Consider the following 19,329-nt stretch of genomic DNA (forward strand, 5'->3'; position numbering starts at 1 on the left):
ACGGGCTCGACACATCAAGTCGTCTTTTCGTAAACTATGGCTGGCATGCCCCCCCCCATTACACACGCTCAGCACTTCCTGTGGGTGACAAAGCTTCACAGCCATGTCTCCTTTCTGCGTGAACAACCCCTCATGCCCGCTGACCAGGACACGAAGACCCATTCAGGACCAGGTTTTCCCACCCCCCAATCGCCGGTGTCCCGCCTCCCCTTCTGGAACCTCTCCTGTGGCGTGGAAGGCAGCCAGGACTCTGCAGCAACACAGGGACCCATCCCCGAAGCTGGGTGAGTGACAGTGAAGACAGAGGGGCTTGCACCAATCCCTAGGGTTCCTCTCGGTTCCATAAAGCTGGACACCTCCCTCCACTTAACTCTGTGTCACCATGCGGAGGCTGCACGGCCAGCGCCCAGGGACAGGAGGAGCCTGCGCCTTATGGGCCACACCCTCCGGTATGTCCCTTTCCCCCCAGTGAAACCCAAGCAGAATAAGGAAGCAGGCCAACCTGGAGGCACTGCCAGGGAAAGCGGTGGAATGGCCAACCCACGCACGTTTAATGAAACCCGATCTCACGCCTCTTCGTGTCCAAACTGATCCACCTAAAAACACGGGCAGCCCGTCCGGTGGCCCTGGCCAGTGCTTGGTTCCCAGGTTCCGGGAGAGGCCGCGCACCAGCCTGCGCCTCTGCCTCCCCACACGGAGCACGCGGCACACAGCTGAGTGTGGGGGACACGCGGCTGGGCGCGCTGCAGCTTCCTCACTGACGCGCTGTAAACAGACCCAACTCAACAGACCTCTCACTCCACAGCCATTCCTGCCTAGGCCGCGGTACCCGAAGAACAGAGGCGAGCTGACAGGAAGAACGGCATTGAACTGGGACAGCACAGTTGGCTGCGGGCTAGGAACCACTGCCCTGGGGTGTCACCCACACTGTGCCTGACGAGGACCCTGGTGCCCCGGCTTGGCCCATCATGCTGGGTCTCAGAAGACCCGTCGGACCCGCATGTGGACGGCCAGTGCGGTACCTGTGCTGACGGCTTGCCAGCCCACGGAGAACGGAGTCCTGGCTTGAATGGCGTACACGGTGACGGGGCTGTGGTTGTCAGGCCCAGGTCTCCAGGACAGCTGAGCAGTGGTGTCTGTGATTTCATCAATGGTCACGGCCTCGGGCGGGCCTGGGGGACCTGCCGGAGAGCAAGACCCTCAGGAATGGGGCGGTGGGTGCCGATATCTGAGCAAGTGGTCCCTTCACGGAACAGGGCCTGGTGCCACCAGGCCCTTCCTCACCTGGTCCCAGGCTCATCCTGTGACACTTCCCTACTGAACATATCCAAGGTGCCCAGCATCCCTCCAGGCTCTGAAGCCAGCGGTGACCGAGATGTGGCCCTGCTTCCGGGGGCTCAGGTGCGATGGGAAAGACGAGTAGGTGAAGCACAGACAGCAGTAGAGTATTTGTTCCAATGCTGGACAGAAGGCCATGGCACGCAGGGCCCAAATTCTCTAACTCACCCACCGTACGTGTACAGGGCCCTGCGGGGCCCCGGGCACCGTTAAGGGACACAGCGGAGATCAACAAAGATGAAGCCTTCTGGAAACGCCCCGTTCCACCCTGGAGCGTGTGGCTTGGAGCAGAAATGGCTTTAGAACTTTGGGGTTGTGGTGGCCCTGCCCCCCACCCCCACAACAAAGGCAGGCACACGCTTGTGTGCGAAGGCATAGCTGTGAACACGGCCGGCGCCTGGCCTGAGTCACAGACCACGGCCGCTCCTGAGCAAGTTCAGAATCGGGCTGGAGTCTCCAGACCCCTCTCTGCAGGCTCTGCAGGTCATGCCTGAACTTTCCTACTTCTCTCCTGGATGGACGTTGTTTGCACCCATGGACTTGAACCACTGACCACAGGCTTGGAAATCCAAGGAACAGAGGGGTGGGAAGGGGGTGCAGGAATGCTTGAAGTACCGATCACAGAGCAGGGACCCAGGCCTGTCCTTGGTCCCGGCATGGAGACCTCTCCCCGGGCTGTCCCGTGTCTTTCTCAGAAGGCACGGTTGACCACCTCAGAGAGAAGGTGACAGTGAGGGACACAGAATGACTGCCGTCCTGCCCGCTGGCCAGGCATGGGAGATCTCTGGGAGGGGTTTGCTGACCCCGGCGCAGCAGTCAGTTGCTCGGGGGGCCCTGCTGGGCCTGCCACGGGCTGGCGGGGGGCGGGGGGGCAGGTAATGGCAACTTCCCGAAGGAAGGCCCCGCCCCTGACTTCACACCTGCGCTCCGCGCGCCCTGCCCCGAACCCCTCTCTCCTTTACGAGCCCTTCACGGACCCACAGGTGAGACTGAATGTACCTTCTCCCTACCCCTCCCTGGACGACGGGTCTGGAACCCTGTGTGCCAGCAGTGACTGATTTCCACGGTGACATTTCAGCGTGTCAGTCTGATGCCACCTCCGTAGGTCTTTGGGACCTTTATTCACCAGACAAAGCCCAGAAAACGATAAAAATCTTTTTCTAATCCTGGAATCAACAGCTTCCAGCCCCCCGATTACTGCTTCTTGGACGGCCTTTCAAATCAGAGCCGGGAGGCAGGGACGTGTGTCTGGCTCCTCCACGGACGAGATCGATAGGGGTCCGCGGGCCCACGGCTGGTGGCTGGCTAGGAAGGAAATGGGGGGGTGCAGCGACGATGGGACTGTCTGGGCTCGCTTTGCTCTTTGTGAAGCCCCACCCCCTCTGCCCCACCCCGGGACGCACAGACGTGGCCTTGCAGAATGTTCCCCAGCTTCACTGGGGGGCCCTGGGGGCCTCTTTCAAAGTGACTCATTGAGCAGACGTGCACCCTCCGAGCCAAAGGTTCCCGTGGTCAGGGGCTCGCTGAGGTGGTGGTCCCAGGCTCCAGCAGGGCGAGTGCTGGCTCTGGCCGGGTCTCTGCGTCCCTCTGGGAAGGGGCCCTTCCCAGCCACCCCGGCTGGTGGGAGACGGAACCGGTCAATATCAGAGGACTAAGGAGGCCGGGCTGAGGCTCCAGGCTCCGGGCTGAGTCCCACCCGTGACTCCTCCAGGGCAGGGAGCGCCTGCCTGCCTGGCCCCCGTCCCCTAGATGGGCAGCCCCTGGGACAGGCAGCGAGGCCCCGGGCAGAGCTGGAGGGGACCAGACAGAGACACCAGGACACTGCAACCATTTATCGGCCTTAGGAACTGATTAGACTCGATTTTTTCAGGCTGCATTTGCAAATTCCTCCTGATAGTTAATGTTATTTTCTGTGAAATGAAGTATACAATATCATTTAGGAACTTCAAGTATTACTGATTTAAATATTTATTAGCGTAATGTATTGGCATTTAAACTGCTGAGCTGAACATTATCCTAATTAGACAGAAGATAAATTTTCAGCAACAGAATTCCTTTGTCCTCCAGCGGGGAGCAGACCAGCCTCGGTGACCTTAAAATGGAAACAAACACGTTTCCACAAGGTGTCCCGTGGGGAGCAGCACCCCAGCGGGAAGGTGTTCCCCTTATCTCTCCCTTATCTGTACCGTTACTGAAAGGTTTCTTTGGGCAATTTAAAGAAGAACCAGAGCAGACTGGATGGAAAGGCGGTTTTTCTGGAACTTCTCTTGACAGCTACTTGAAGTTGCTAACCCCACACCCCCCGGATGTTAAGCCCAGAGGAGAGAGCAGCAGTTTTTCTGGCTTCCAATGACCTGGTTCTCTGTGCACTGCAATTCCCGCCTCCTGTGCCTTGGAGAGCCCCCGGGTTTCACTGTCCTGCACCCAGGGTCCCATTGGCCCAAGATGCCCATGCACCCCCGGCTGGGCCCCGGGGAGGGAGGCGCCCTGGAGGCGCTCTCTCCAAGTCTGAATGGCTCCACTTTTCCCAGGTTAGAAAGCCCAGGGCACTCGCTGGCTCTCAAAGACTTTCCATTTAATTTAAAGAGATTCCTCCCAAGTCCATGGACTCTTCTATTACAGACTGGTTTATGGGTCTTGCAACTTAGCCCGTGGGATGCAGACAGCGGGCTTGCACCCGTAGGCTGACGTCAGGCCAAGAAATCCCCCCAAACGTCAGTTTGCAGGTGAACTCCCAGCTTAGCTACATCCCAGGCAGCCAGGAAGCCTTTCTCTCTAAAGCCCTGTATTAGGAACTGGACAGAACAACTAAGTTCAGGAAAACAATAGGGGGAAACGGGGGGGGGGTGTCCTTTCAGCCCTTCCTCGGGCCCTGGCCTAGGCGCTCCTTTGGCGTGGTTTCGGCAAAACCTACCCAAGCATGGCGACCCCTCTGAAGCCACTTGCTTGTACTCATGTGACATTATCCTGGGTCACCTCCTCCTGGCTGCTGTCTACCGGCCACTCCCAGGAGGGATGCTCAATACAAAGGAACCGGGTTTGCTCTGCCTTCTCCTACAACCTCCCACGAGAAATCGATGCACAGGAACTCCTGCAGACCCTCAGCCTCTGTTGACAAGGCTTAGCTTCTACCTGGTGCCCTCCCCCCGCTCCTCCCCCCTGCCCCCCAATAATTCTAAACCGCTGGGCTGTCCAGAGCGCTGTGTGGGAGCAGACATCCCGGAACCGTGCGAAGGACAAAACCCGAGCCCCTACCTCTGACGATCAGGCCGGCTGCCGCAGACAGCTGGTCCACGCTGGTCTGCACCACGCAGACGTACTTCCCGGCGTGCTGCAGCTGGATGTTGCGGATCATCAGGTCGCCCGCCGAGTCCTGCTGATAAAGCGGTGGCTCCCGTGAGCTTTTAGTGAGCGCCACATACAGGTCGTGACCACAGGGAGGGCACCGTGGCCAGGGCACGCGCTTTACACTGGCCGACGACAGGAATGTTAGGGATGCGAGCCACGGCCTGCTACAGCCAGGGAGCCTGCCTGGGCGCTGAGAACGCCGCCGGGTCCAGGACACACCTGGGACACACCTGGGACACACCTGGGACCGGACCTCGGGTCTGGCTTCTCTGGGTCTCTGGGCTCATTTGTCGCCCACGCTGGAGGCATGTCACTTACATAAGGTGGCTCCTGACTTAGTCCCATGGGCTTCTTTGGACACGCCCTCAGCCCGTCAGCTGCTCGGGGTTTGTTTCCGTGCCTTGCAGCCCTGCATTCAGAAAGGCCCGCCTCTGGGGGGCCTCTGCAGCCCAGAGCCTGCATTCAGGGGCTCCCAGGTCTGCGTAAAGGGTCATGGCGACCAGACCCCCACAGAAACCTCACGAGGTCCGCAGTGTGACAGTGCTAATTTGTTCTCCAAGTGCCAGACGCAACTTTGATCAGCAGATGAGGACTAATGACTCCCTGCGATGGCTGTCTGCGTGCCCTAGACTCAGAGCCCCACACGGCGCTTTCAAGAACCCCGAGGACATGCCTGCACAGGCCAGCGCCGTGGCTGCCACAGCCCCTCAGCAGGAAGCTTGGAGAACAGCTGCACAAGCAGGAGCCCCCTCAGGGGGCAGAGGTGGGAAGATGGCTTCTTTCTAGCCCCCCACGGGTGGGTGACAAGGTGATGAGGCTGTCCGTCCTCAAACTGCAGACCCTTCTGTTGCCCTTCCCCCTCTGCCAGTGACACTGGGCAGTGCCAAGCGGCCCCTCGCACCTGTCAGGCGGGTGCAGCATTCGCTGGGGCTCTGCCAGTGCGAGCGCCCTGCACACCCTGTCGAGGGAGGCAGGGCCTGGTCACCTGACCCGACCGGTGAGGGAGCGAGTGCAGGGAGAGGCTGGTGACCTGCCTGAAGTCACTGCCCTGTCGGGGGCAGAGCCAGGCTGCGACCCCACTGGGGTCCCAGTCCCTGTTCTTTTCCTTCCAGTCTCAGCTGACACCTGATGGTATTTTGTGTGGGTTTCGGGTGCGGAGAGCAGTGGTTGGACAGCCGTGTGCTTTACGCAGTGTGTCCCCGGTGCCCGCCTGGCACCGAACCTACAACAGTCGCCACCACTTTACTGACTGTGTCCCCTGTGCCGTGCCTCACACCCCTGGACCTGTTCTGTCACTACCCTGCGTCCTCCTCCGTCCCTCCACCTCTCACCCCGCCCCCAGCCCCTCCCCTCTGGCAGCCACCAGCCTGTTCGCAGGTCTGTGGGTCTGTTTCTGTTTTGTTGTTTGTTTATTTAGTTTCTTCTTTAGGTTCCACATATATAAGTGAAATCATAACGGCGTTTGTCCTTCTCTGTCTGACGTTTTAATTAGCATCGTACTCTCCAGGTCCATCCCTGCTATTGCACGTGGTGAGATTGCCTTCTTGCCTGGCTGAGTAGTATTCCATGTGCCTTTCTATCCACTCACCTACTGATGGGCACTGGGCTGCTTCCACATCTTGGCGATTGTAATAACGCTGCAGTGAACATGGGGGTGCAGATATTCTTTCGAATTGGTGTCTCGGGTTTCTTTGGGTACATTGCCAGCACTGGAATTGCTGGGTCAAAAGGCGGATCCACTTGTAATTTTTTGAGGACCCACCACACTGCTTTCCAGGGTGGCTGTACCCATCTGCACTCCCACCAGCAGAGCACGAGGCTCCCCTTTCTCCACATCCTCACCAGCACTGTTGTTTGTGGACTGATTGACGGCAGCCGATCTGACAGGGGCCAGGCGACACCTCATTGTGGTTTTCAGTGAGGCGCATCTCTCTGATGATTAGTGACGCTGGGCTCAGTGCCTATTCTTCCCTACGAGGCCATCCCGCCATCCAGAAAGACCTCTTCTAGTGCCGGTGCCCCGGGCTTCCTCCCTCGGCTCCAGCACAACGCATCGCTCCTCGTCCCTGGACAATGGAGGACACGGGCCAGGAGCTGCCAACGGGACTGGAGGGAGGCAGGTGCAGAGCGAGGAGAGAGCTGACATCGGGTGGGACTGACTGTGTGCCTCCCCCGTAAGTCCTTTCCCTTCTCTGGGCCTGAGATGACCGCCCTGGAAGGCGGGGCCACTGCCTGCTGAGCGTGGCTGTCGCAGCTCAGTGGGCTGCGTGCAAGTGCGTGAGTGCCCTCTGACAACCGGGACGCCTGGAGTCAGCGCGCACGCAGCCACGTCAAGACATCACACCTGATTCAAGAGAAGCTGTGATTGTTCTTTTTAAACTGAAAGCACTTTTATTTGTAACACTTGGTTTCCCATCCAGATGCTACTGTTTACTGACCGAGTCTTATAACTGCTCAGCTAGGAGCAATTATAGGTTCATCCAGGAGGAGGACCCAGGACTTTGGGGCAATCGGGTGCTTGAACGACAGGAGCAGAGACGGACTGCGCCTGTCTCTCCCACCGGAGTCGGTACTTACCCCTCCGACCCGCTCGAAGTGGTCCCCGTCCCTGTCGAAGTCGACCAGGCGCCCGTTGAACCACCAGGTGAACACGATGTCCAGTGACGGGTCGTGGGTCACTTGGCACGTGAGGACGATGCTCTCCCCCACGGTGACGTCCATGCTGGCGGGGGGCACCGTCACCCTGGTTGGCTCTGCAGAGTGGAGACAAGACAAGCAACAGGTCTGCGGGCTTGGGCCATAAACGGGCGGAGTCCAAGACAGTGGGCTCGGGGGAGCCTAGCTTTAATTTCCCTCAGGCGGGGACCCGCCACCGGCCCTCTGGGAAGTTCAGATCCGGCCCAGGAGGTCACTTTTCTGCGAGAAGACGAGAACAGGCAGCACGTGAGGAAACCTCCCAGAGCAGTGGGGACCAGCCAGGAGTGTGGGGGCTGGGTCCGCCCAGACCTCCGGGTGGGGGGAACCCGCCCACCCTGACCTTGCCCTTCCAGCAAGGTTCCCTCCGCCCCTTTCAGGAGAAAGAAGGGCAAACAGGAAAACCTTTCTGAATTTGAAGTTCATTGAGCTTTTCCCCCCTTTGATCAAAGGGATAAATGTAGTACGGGGAATTTAGAAAATTCAGGAGGTTAAAAGAAGGGGCTGAACCCCCACCCCAAAGAAACAAACAAACAAATGAACAAACGAACCAAAACAAAATCCCATTTACTTCCTTGCTATCTGGCTTAAACCTGTTTTCATTTTGGCGTAACTGCCCTTTCTTGGTTCAGAGTTTTTTACTTTTTGGTCTTGCACTACTGTAAATACGCCCCACGGGTACAATTTTTCTCTTCTCTACCTAATCTAATGTTAGGCATGCTTATATGGCATCTACGTTTTTAATAATCTGCTTAATGTGCTACTAAATTTATAAAGAGGTTCAAACCCTCATTTTGAGACTAGTAGACATTTTAGGAAATTTTATTATAAATATAATTATTGATGCTGTTGTAATGAGTATTACTGACAAAATGATTTATTCGCACTCCTTCTTTCAGATAAGGTCTACAGATTTGTTCCCAAGTGTCCCCGTTCCGTTCTGGTTTCCGCTGGGAATGGGATGGGCCTGCGGACCTGAGACAGTTCGTAAAGCCCCAAGCTGCCCTCCCAGGCAGGGGCATCGCGAGTTCACACATGGTGCCAGGGAGTGCGAGGGCGGCAGCGGTTTGAGTTCAACAGAGAGGTCACATCGGTGCCTAAAGAATCAAATTCTCGCCTGGCCCGGGGGCTCAGGTTGGAGCATCATCCCGTACACCAAAAGGTTGCGGGTTTGGTCCCCAGCTGAGGTGCAGTGTGAGAGGCAACTGATTGATGTTTCTCTTTCTCTCTCTCTAAAATAAGAAAGAATATCCTCTGGTGAGGACTTAAAAAAAAAAAAGAATGAAATTCTGAATTAGACTACATTCCAGAAATTTCTCTTGTGTTCCACCAAATGAAACAAAACCAACCCATCACCTCACAACAAGACAAATCGAAAGCAAAGGAAACGACACCAGAACACTGATCAACCCCCTTCTGTATGCACAGGACGGGCTCGCAGGCTGTGGGCGCGTGCGTCTTATTGAGTGCGGGCCTTGGATTCACGTCTCCGCTGGGGGTCTGAGATGACGTCTCACGACTACTTGATGGATCTTTTTTCCAGCAAACCGCACCACAGTGAGAGGATGTAAACCAGGCTTTTTTACCCTTTTACTCGATTCCAGACAGAACACACTTCCGGCCCCAGAAAAGGGAACTCTGGCTGTAACTGCGGGAGGACGCAGTGGTGAGAAGGGCGTGTGCGGTTTTCTGAAAACTGGGAGGGGCGGTGGCTGGGTTGGGGCTTCCAGCTTCGGACCGGGCAGGGCCGGGGGGAAGGGGCGAGACACAGGACTGCCAACCCGGAGGTCGCGGGGGCAGTCCTTTATTCCAAACCTGGGGCTTTTGCAAGTCGCATGATCAAAATTTGTTCCACAGAGTATCTGACCTGTGCAGGAATAAACAGGAATAGAGATTGTTTCTTTTTTAAATAAGGGAAGGGGTTGAGAGCAAATCACCTTAGAATAATTCTAAGCAAAAGCCCAGCAATAGCTCCATGTTGGCTGAACATGTCGTTTCTCATTTTCTAATTCAATTTTTTCTTCGTCTGTAAGGGAAGAGTTCCTGGCTAAAATTGTCTGCGCCTGTGGTTTTTATTTGGCGAGATGTGGCCTAATTCTCCCGTTCATAGCTGTCCGCTGATTTTGCAGTTCAGGTTTTCATTTCAGGGTATGTCCTTCCTCTGTTGACTTGCCCACCGAGTGTGCCTGGGCTGTCACAGAGATGGAAGCGTCCTGTGCCAGGAGGGGGACGAAGGGGACCTAGGGCACGAGTGCGTTGACAACCAAGCCCCTCACCTTCTCGACACTGTGCCATGTGCTTTCCTGGGTGTCTCATTTACTCTCCCCAAGCAGGTACTGTTCCCTCCCTGCGCGGCAGACCAGGAAACTGGTGTCTGCAAGAGGCGAACAGAGGCCTCTTCCCTTCAGCGGAGAACAGGGCATCAGGCTCAGATTGCCCAGCGAACAGTTCAAGGGCATCACGAGCAATTTGCACCCTGGATTATGCATAGCCAAGGAAGCTATTTAAATGCAAAATAAATTCAAAGGAGGCCAGGGGGTGAGGATGGTTTCCCAGAGCCTCCCTGCAGAGAGTGATGAGCCCGCAGCCTGGATTTCACGCCTAGGATGCCGGCGCTGCTGAGCTCACTCAGCCGGTTGACAGGTGCGGGGCTGACTCTGCGGGCTCATGTCTCTTAAGAACACACCTGGGCTCCAGGACAGCTCCCGGCAGCTGGCACACACCCGGATGCCGAGTCACCTGCAACCCTGGCTCACGTTTGTAAGTGGCGCTTGTCTCCCGAAGAAGGGTTCATCCCTTTATGCACATGCAGGGGCCTGCGACAGTTCTGTCAATGGTGAACTTGGCTGCCTGTTCACCACGGACCAGAGAGTGCCCTTAGTGGGCACTGTCGCTGTGCTCAGGAGTCACGTCCTGGGCCCTGAAGTGGCCACAGTCAACGCAAGGCAGGGCGCGCACTGTGCGCACGCCAGGGAGGGCTCCTCGGGGCAGAGGGTCTACACCAGAGAGGTTCACATCCCCGTGAGCTACTGTCTTCTCACACTGTGTGCTCGCTCAGCACGCCTGCGCGCTGTGCTGTGATTCTAATGCTGTCCACATCATTAATTCCGTGAGTTCACACTGTTTACGCCGTACACAAATAAGCAGATGGCGTCTTCACAACGAACTGTCTCCCTTCCTTGGGTTGTAATTCATCAAGATCAGGGAGACCCCGTATTTACGATTTCTGTCCCGAAGAGTCACGCCAACTATTGTTCTGTGCATGGAACCATCACAGGCAATTAGAGCTCAAGATGCGACGTGATGTCTGGATTTGGAGGTTAATTAACTAGCAAAGATGAATAGGACCCACACACCTGACTTTCCCGCTTGTGGTTCATCCTGTGGAGAATGCTAAAGGTAGAGCTCTAGGAAATTTATGCTTAAATGTATATATAATACATATATACATACATTATATATTAAATGTATACATATGTTACATATGTATATATATAAAGTGCCTTAACTCTCCTGGAATAAAACATACCCATTTTTGTTCTGTAGCGTCTTCTATAATATACAGAAGACAAAATAAACTCAGTGCTTTGAAGATGGTGACGAGGACGGAGAGAGTTAATTCTTAACCACGATGAATGATGAGGCCAACAACTGGATGCACACATCGTAACACCAGTTACCCGAGCCACCTTGCATCCTGGCTCAGGGCATTTGCCGTCCGTGAGCGCAGGGCTTGTGGAGCAAGGGTCCGAGCTCCCCTTGGGTGTTGCCTGCCCTCTCCCATTCTGGCTGCAGCTGGTCATTTCTCTGCCTGGTACTCACAGAGCCGAGATGGTCAGCTGGTGCCTGTCGGGAGGGTCTCCCACCTGTGTTTCAGTCGTCCCCATGCACGGAGGGTAGCATTTCCTTCCGTAGCGAATCTCTGGAAGGTGATGGCTTTGACGGTAGCTCTCAGCCCGGCTGGGCCTTGGTCATGCATTCGTTTTTATAGGCAGTTTAGAAAACAGGACAATTCCAGAACAGGAGCTAGTCAAGAGCCGACAGCCAGCTCGCCTCCAGGGGCACGAAGGGATGAGGCGCAGGTCGGCCTGTGGTGGAAGGGGAAGGTCACGGCACAGAGTTAATCGAGGACCACGGTGAGCCTGCAGGCGGCCTCTCCAGGGGTGAACTTCAGTGCTCTCCGGCCCCATGTTTTTGATACACATGGAGCCAGTGCTGGGCGAATTGGTCATCGGTTCTGCATAGAACACACATCTACAAAGGATACCCTAAACATAGATGAGAATCCAAATTCACACTGACTTCAAGCTGGGCAAATTCTGTCACTGAGGATAAAATTTAACAGGGACAAAGGCAGAAAGCTACGCTGCAATCAGCCGCACAGGGGCCTGGGGGGGGCGGGCGGAGACTGAGTTGCCAGCTCCCAGGAAAATGACTCCAGCACGTCTGTGACAGAGGGGCTGTGCAGCCCCCAAAGCTGATGCACCTTGCCCTCCCCGAGACAGGCAAGAACCCCACTGCACCTGCACTGATGAGGCCGCGCTCACCTGGAGCGTGCTCGGACGCAGGGACAGGTGCGTGGGCCCAGGAGAGTGAAGGACCTCATAAATCCCGAGCAGCTAAAATAATCGAAAATGCATGCTCGGCTCAAGGAAGAGAGGTTAGAGGAGACATGAGTGGTCTCCAACACCGGAAGGGCTCACAGGCGGGCTAGCTAGGTTACTGTGTTGTCCCAAAGCAGCGAGAAGGTGACTGCGCTGCTTGAAGGCGTATGTGGGCTCTGGCCAACGGGGCATGCTCTGGCAGCTGGCCTTTCCCACAGGGAGACGGGCGCCCGGGAGAGCGTGGACCACCGTCTGCAGGTGCTCACCCGAGCTGGGTGCCCTCAGAGGGCGTGCCGGGTTACACAGAGGGCCGGCCAGGCTGGAGGAAGCTGGTGATCTCTGAAGGTCATGTGACCCGCCCCCCCCACCCCCGACACTTGTGGCCCTTTCCCGGAGCCTGTCAGCACTGCATCCGTCCCACTTCCCCCAGGGCAAGCTTGGGTGTGGTTGTGGGATATCACTCACACACATCTCGTGTCTCCCTGGCACCCTGTTCCTGGGGGCAGGGACCATCTCTCAGACTCTGAAGTCCCTTCTCACCCTCGCTGGTTAAAGGCGAGCTGTTGGCGACTGATGAAAATAAGGCCCTGAATTTCAACTGCCAGGGGACAGGATGTGGTCATGCTGTGCCTGTCAGCGACCCCGACTCTAGGGGCCACCAGCACGGTCACTCAGGTGCCAACTCCGGCCCTTCCTCTGTGCTCACTGCTGACTTTTATGGTCCCGTTTAGGGCTTATTTTTTCTTTCTTTTAAAAAATAATTTATTAAAAAAGATAAGCTATTTTGAAATAGATTCAAACGTAGAGAAACGTTGCCAGAAAAGTACAAAGAGCTTTCACATAAACCCCCAACTGTTAATATTTCACTGCATTTCCTTCTCTCACACATAATACAGACATGAAATACATGTTTATCGTTCGTCTTTTCCTGGACCTCCCACGGCAGCCACAGACACGCTGCCCCCCACCCCATGCGAGGACCCGAGGCGTGGGCGCCCTGTGCTCGCTGGCTCTAGGAGCTCTCAGCGTGCACGTGTGTGATGCACGTGTGTGATGCACGTGTGCGATGCACGGGGATCCACACAGCTATGACTACTGCTGCATCTTATAAACGAGGAGGTGTAAACACATTTACATATTTGCTTAACCAACTTGCTTTTTGTTCAGCATAACCAATTCCCTAGCCTTGTCTGCTGTCTCCTCTGCCCAGTGCCTCTGTGCTGACCCTCACCTACGCCTCGCCCTGGAGTTCGGGGCGCACGGACCCAGGCTCCGCACAGGTCTCCCAGCCACCTCCCTGCCCTGCCCTGGCCCCTCGGCCCGGGCCGACTCCTCCAGGCTGGACAGGGAAGGCGGGACTTGGATTGCCTTCATATGTATTTGAAGTGTAAAAGTCTTCAACAGCTATGCCATAAATAAGGTAAAAAAGATGGCTAACTCTAATTCTAGAGCATATCCCATTTAAAAAATCAGTTTTGTGCTCTGTCTTGGAAGAACAATGAATACAGAAAATGCCTTACTTTACTAAAATCGAAGTGCTCGGAGTTTCTGCATTTTATTGGGGGGGTGGGAACTGAAGCCGATACCTTCATTAAATCCTTATTGTCAGGAGCAAATCATTACTTAAAATGATATTAAGCCTTTAGAGACTAACTCATCATTAAATAGAAGAAAAATTGCTTAGTTTTCTAACTATCCTTTTCTTGGCTCTACGTTTCAGAAGAAACAACTAACCTGATTTCCCGTGGTCCTTTTCTCCCAAGTTACTTTTCTGAAGTGAATCCATTCTGTCCAGGAGTGAGGCGGGGATGTGGGGAGGACGCAGGGTTGGGGAGGGGCCCTTGCACAATCCACACACTTGGCTGAAACCCTTCTCCACAATGTCCCACTATCACTACCTTTGGGGCTGTGAGTTTGTCCCTTGTTGCATCTGCCGTCTGTCCCTTCTGGGGGAAGACTTCCTCATTATCGCTGGAATCTTGGTTTGGAAGTTCTTCCTATAAGGAAGCTTACACCCCATCCCCCATCAGCATTCTTCCCTCTGCTGTGGTTGTAAATCCAAGCCCTAAGTCCGATTATGTGAGGGACCTAGAGTTTTCCCCAAATAGGGCAGCAAGCGCTGCACCCTGTGCTACATAGGCCTGGCCTGGCCGCCCCCTCTGACCGCAGATAAATTCCCTGCCAAGTTCTCAAATCTTTGTCGAGATCCCTCACTGGCTCCCGGGGAGGGGAAACCCACGCCCCGATTTCCGGCGAAAGCGGGGACAGGGGCCCAATGTCCCCAGGGGGTAAAGCACACTCAGTGCAGCACCAGCTAGACCGCGCCCGGCACCGAAGGGGCGGCATGCATTTCTGAGTCTCCGCGTGGGCGACACCATCACTCTTCCGGGATTCCTGTCGACCTTGGGCTTCTTTCAGACATGGCCTAGTCGCTGAGATTTGGTTTTTAGGGACAGCTATGCTTCTGAATTGTTTAAAGAAACTTAAAACAAACAGGCTATTTTTTCCTGCTTACCTTACCTTTCTGTTAACACCATTAAAATATGACTGTTGTATGAAGAAGGGAAGGGAACCAGTTGGGAAAAGGAAAGAACCACCCGGTGATTGTATCTCAGCTGAGACGAGGAAACGGGCCCTCTTCGGGGGCCAGAGGAGCCAGGCCAGGGCTCGGGGCGCTTCCAGGAGGCGCAGCTGCAAAGCGACTCACAGCACGTGCTCTTGGGACCTGGCGCTCCGCGCAGCTGGTGCAACCCCACATGTGGCGTCAGAGGCAAACACCCAGCTGACCCCCGTCAGACTGCCAGCTCACTGGGGGGTTTCTGTAGAGCGATTCCCAGGCCGCCCCTGGGCACAGCGCCCACCCACCAGCTTTCAAGGGGTCGGGTGGGTAAAAATCACAAAGCGAGCTGTTCAGGGCGCGGCTGCCGCCTGGGCGTGCTCCCGCCAGGTGGGGACTCGTTGAGGATGAAGCTGCACATGAGCCCAAAGTGTGTGGCGCAGGTGCGGGTTCATGGCCAAGGCTGCCTTGACGTCGCCCGAATGCCCCAGGTGCCTCCAGGTCTCCAAGTCAGAGACGGCGATGAACGCGGAGCTTTGTTTTGTGTAGTTTTGATTCTAAATCAGCAGGTTAGAGTTGGTCTTAAAATCATTGATTTTTATCTTGTTTGCTCTCATTTTCACCTGCCATCGGGAAAGCAAAAGTCCCGGCGTGGGATTCATGCCGTGGTTGCAGAACAGGTGTCTCAGCCGGCCGTCCTCCCCAAAGGGAGGCACTTTCTGCGGGGGCCTCGGCGCCCCCCAGGAGTAAGAAGACTCCTCCCGCGGCCAGCAGATGCTGGGGTCCGCCGCGTTTCCGCACACGCGTTCCCTCTGCAGCGCTTTCTTTACGGTTTAAAAGAAGTGATCTATACATACTATTGGAAGCCTATTCTCTGACACATTAAATGAACTGTACCTACATGTGTAGGTAGAATTAAAATAACGGTATGGCATTTTTGGGGACACGCTAAAAGGGCACCGCAGACCTCCTGTGACCACGGGGACACACTACCATCAGAGTCAGGGTTCTTCTGTGTGAGGAGGGGCGACTCTGGGCCTGTGTTTTCCAGCCCTGGCACATGGGCAACCTGCCCTGTGCGTCACGGGGCTGAAGGATCTCAAAGACACCCCTTCAGTGTCAGTGAAGTCAAATCCCCCGCAGGGGATGCCTGAGGAGGGCCACAGTGTCTCCCACTGTCCCTGCCAGCCCCGCGGCCACCTGCACTCTGCGGGCTGCGCGCTGCTGGGAAAGACCCTGTGTGGGCAGCAGATGGCGCTGCGGCCCCAGCCCAGGGCGAAAGCCTCCTCCTTTTTGCTACCCTGCAACTTTCTTCCCCTGATTTTCCGACTCCTCAGCTCAAGGACGCTGCGTCTCGGGAACCGGGCACTAATTCTCCTGTTGGAAAGCGGCAGTTCTCTGTTTGCTTATGGACTGCAGGAAAGGTCAGGGAGGAGTACCTACAGCTTAAAACAGGGGGTCTTCCTACCTCTGCGACGGCATGAGCCCCCTGCCTTTGTCTGATGCAGGAGGAGGATTCAGAAAGCTGTCTGCAAAGCACAATCAAGCGACCCCACCCGCCCCGGGGCCTGGGCCCCTACTGACTAGCTGGGTGGGGGGCTTGTTGATAACTCAAGGGAGCTTTTCCCCCGAAACTTTCAGGCTGGGCAAGTATTAACAGCCACGGGGCCCCGCCTGGGAGGCACCCCTGTGGGTGCGGCGGGAGACACGAGTTCAGCTGCTAGAAGAGATTTTTCCGGCCACATCGTGAGGTTCCGGGCCTGGTCTGTGTGCGGGGTCAACGCAATCCTAAGGCAGGAGAATGAAATCAGGGGAGGTCTCAGTGCAGGTTTGTTCCTGTCCTTCACGTTGAGGAGCAAGATTCAAAGAGCAGGGAGACAGACTGCTGCAGGAAAGCCACGTTCAGGGGTGGACGTGCGGGTCGCTGCGCCATCTGATGTCCCACCCCGGAAATGGGGCACCGCGCTTCTACTGAGAGTCACTGATCCGAGGAGGAAAGAAAATCAGTGGAGGGTCAGGGAACTAGAAAGCAGCTTAATTTCGTTTATTTTCAGAGAGATGTTTACAGCTTTTCCTGCCTTTGAAGTGGGGTACTGGGGACATCAAATCATTGGAGGCCCACTGCAGGGGAGAGCAGGGGTGAGGGAGAACGGGAAGGCAGGGTGGCAGTGGAAACGAGATGGGAACACGGAGAAATGAGGCAGCTCCCGGCCCGGAGCAGCGGTGTCCCAGCTCCCCGTGCTCCCCCACTGCGCACACACAGGGTGGGGTGATAGTGGGGGGGGTCACAAGCTGGAACAAGACCCCACACCAACACAAGGGGAGGCACACAGCCACCCTTCCCTTGGACGTTTGGACAGTGGGAAGACAGTCTTTTGTGGAACAGCATTTCACCGCTTGGTTTTCAGGACAGGGAGGCAGAAAGCCTTCGTGGGCCAGGCTGCACCTCTGTGAATGTGATCCCTCACAGGTGAGCTTCACCTTGCCCTTTCCTCCCGCAGGTGGAATCGGAGGCCGAGTTCGGTCTGATGCAAAGTCTCTCGTTTTCCATGTCTTCACGGACTGTGTTTTGCAGTGACATCTGGGCTTCCCGCCGCGATCCTGTGAAGCACTGTTGTGCTGATATTACCCCAAAACACCGGGCCCCGGCCAGCATTAAATACCGTCAGGTGCCGGAGGTGGGGTTACCACGGCAGGAAGAGTAGTCGCGTTCCAGTCGGGTTTGGTTAATTGAACAAAATAACTACTTTTCCACTCCAGAAACACGCTACGTACTTGAATTAAAACAAATGGAACTTCCTCGGTGTGCGTGCACGTGTGCAGATGCCTGACGCTCAGGCCCCCTTCTTAGATGTTACAGGAACCCTGCACCCTCCCCGGGTTGTGCACTGGAGCCCGGCAGCCCGCTGTCGGTAAGGGAGACAGAGCCGTGAGACCCAGCCTCGGTTATTGCCAATACACACTCTTTATTTGTGTGAGTGGGCCAGGTCCCCTGGGTGCCGCTCTGGGCTTCGATGTCAAAGGGGGAACAGAGTTTTATAAATTGCTGCGGTGTCAAATGGACCCAAACTCAGAGTTATGGGAGAAGAATCGGTGTGCTCACTGGTCTGGCAGCGAGATGTGCAAGGTGCGCCCACAGCTCAGAAACAGGCTCTCGTCCGTTTCCCCAAGTCTCCTGCTCCTGACGACGGACCCCGTCCCAGGCAGCGTTTCCGCTTCAGGCGGAGACTCTTAGCAGGCTCACAGACACAGGTCTGCTTTGGGCGGCTCCCCCAGGGCCTGCTACTCTGCTCGAGGGCAGACAGCACCATTCACACTCTGCACAGTGTTCACTCGAGAGGTGTGGCAGCTGGCAGAATGCCTGCCACGTCTTCCCCGGGTGGAGGACGGTGCCGGGGGCCTAGAAAGATGCTGGAGCCTCGGGCCCCTGGAAACAGCCCAGGCCCGGAGCTCGTCTCAGACACAGCAGCTGGGGGCTGTTTCCAGTCATAGACCTTCTACAGAGGATGCTCTGACGTCGGCATGGTTTTCCCTAAAGATGTCAGTGTGATGAAGGGAGAAAGCCCTCCACCTCGAGTCTCGGGACCTGGTCTCCAGGTTTGGGCACAGAGTGCCGATGAGGCGTGTGGCCACCGAGAAGTCTGTCGACCTCTCGGAGTCTCTGGGCTGCAGTTCTCTCATCTGTGACTTGGAAGTGACAGTTTTTGGCATCCGAGGCCAACAATGCAATTCAAACTGAGTTAACGGGTTTTAACAAGCTTCATAGACTGTAAGGTGCTACCCAAGCGTGAGGTGGGCTCTCACTGTTACTATGGGTGCCGAACATCTGCTTGGGAACGAAAGGAAAAGCAGTGGCTTGTTTTGAGGGTCAGAAGAGGGTGACCTCAGGGGGAGAGCTCCTTGTGGTAAGTCGGCGTTACCAGACAGCCGTGGGCTGCTTGCTAAAAGCCAGCGAAGGGAACAAGGTGGTCTCTGGTCCGAGCACGAACGCTCAAGCACAGGGCTTTATGTCTGGTGGCCAGATGCTACCAGCTAGCGGCTAAATCCAAGGGCACCGAAGACACGTCTCGCACCAACAATGTCCTAGCTTCTCAGGTTGGACGACTGTGTGCGTGCTCACCCCCAGAGGAAGTGTGTCACATGTCGCTGGAAATTACCAGGAGGAGGAGGGACAGTGGAACTGATGAGAAAAGTGGCAACTTCACCAGGAATCGCCGAGCTGGTTAGGAGAGGCGGTAAACCAGACAGAGGAGGTGTGGCCTCGGTAGGGCGGGGCGAAAGAAGAGAAATGTGCCCAACTTCTGGGGACAAGGATGGCCATGCCCCTTGGTGCTGGGGCAGAGGGGGTGACATCCATTCACGACGTTCAGAAATCCTCCAGCAGAGGACTCAGTGTGGCTGACATCAAAGAAACTGGCAAAATGTTGAGCTTTATTCCTCCGACCGAGACTGAAGGTGGCAGCGCAGTCCTGAAGGGGGCCGGGCCACGTCCCGGGCAGCGCCCCTTTGTTCGGGGGTTACCTGGCAGGTCACTGACGTGGAGCGAGAAAGAGGAGGGAGCGTGTAGGCTTTCTGAGGATGCCTTGTTCTGCGGATGGGGGTTCTCCTGTCAGGGTCATGGTGACCCGGTGACGGTGCCCTGGTGGCTGCATCACTGTCACCGAACACCCCCATTGTCATCTCCCCTCCATGAACACCATGGGCCGAATGAGTCACCAGCAGTTCACCTTCACCACACTGTGACACAGCTGTGTCACCTTGCAGCAGACAGTGGACCCGAGGCTCCTG

The 19,329-nt window shown here is 56.0% G+C and overlaps 1 protein-coding gene across 3 annotated transcripts in view; it reads right to left on the bottom strand.

Annotated features, from left to right (window-relative positions):
• The window catches only part of CNTN4 (contactin 4), a 314,773-nt gene that overhangs the window by 12,903 nt on the left and 282,541 nt on the right, over nucleotides 1-19,329 (bottom strand). For 2 of the 3 annotated variants that reach the window (XM_045199695.3, XM_045199696.3), the window contains 3 exons: nucleotides 7,264-7,439; nucleotides 4,594-4,714; nucleotides 1,023-1,181 (listed from right to left, as the gene is read on the bottom strand). In XM_045199695.3, the coding sequence (XP_045055630.1) occupies nucleotides 1,023-1,181; nucleotides 4,594-4,714; nucleotides 7,264-7,439 (456 nt within the window). The remainder of the gene's footprint in view (nucleotides 1-1,022; nucleotides 1,182-4,593; nucleotides 4,715-7,263; nucleotides 7,440-19,329) is intronic. The other variant, XM_024566039.4, reaches the window with a different exon arrangement.

This window comes from Desmodus rotundus, chromosome 8 (genome assembly GCF_022682495.2).
Source record: "Desmodus rotundus isolate HL8 chromosome 8, HLdesRot8A.1, whole genome shotgun sequence".
Lineage (NCBI taxonomy): Eukaryota > Metazoa > Chordata > Mammalia > Chiroptera > Phyllostomidae > Desmodus > Desmodus rotundus.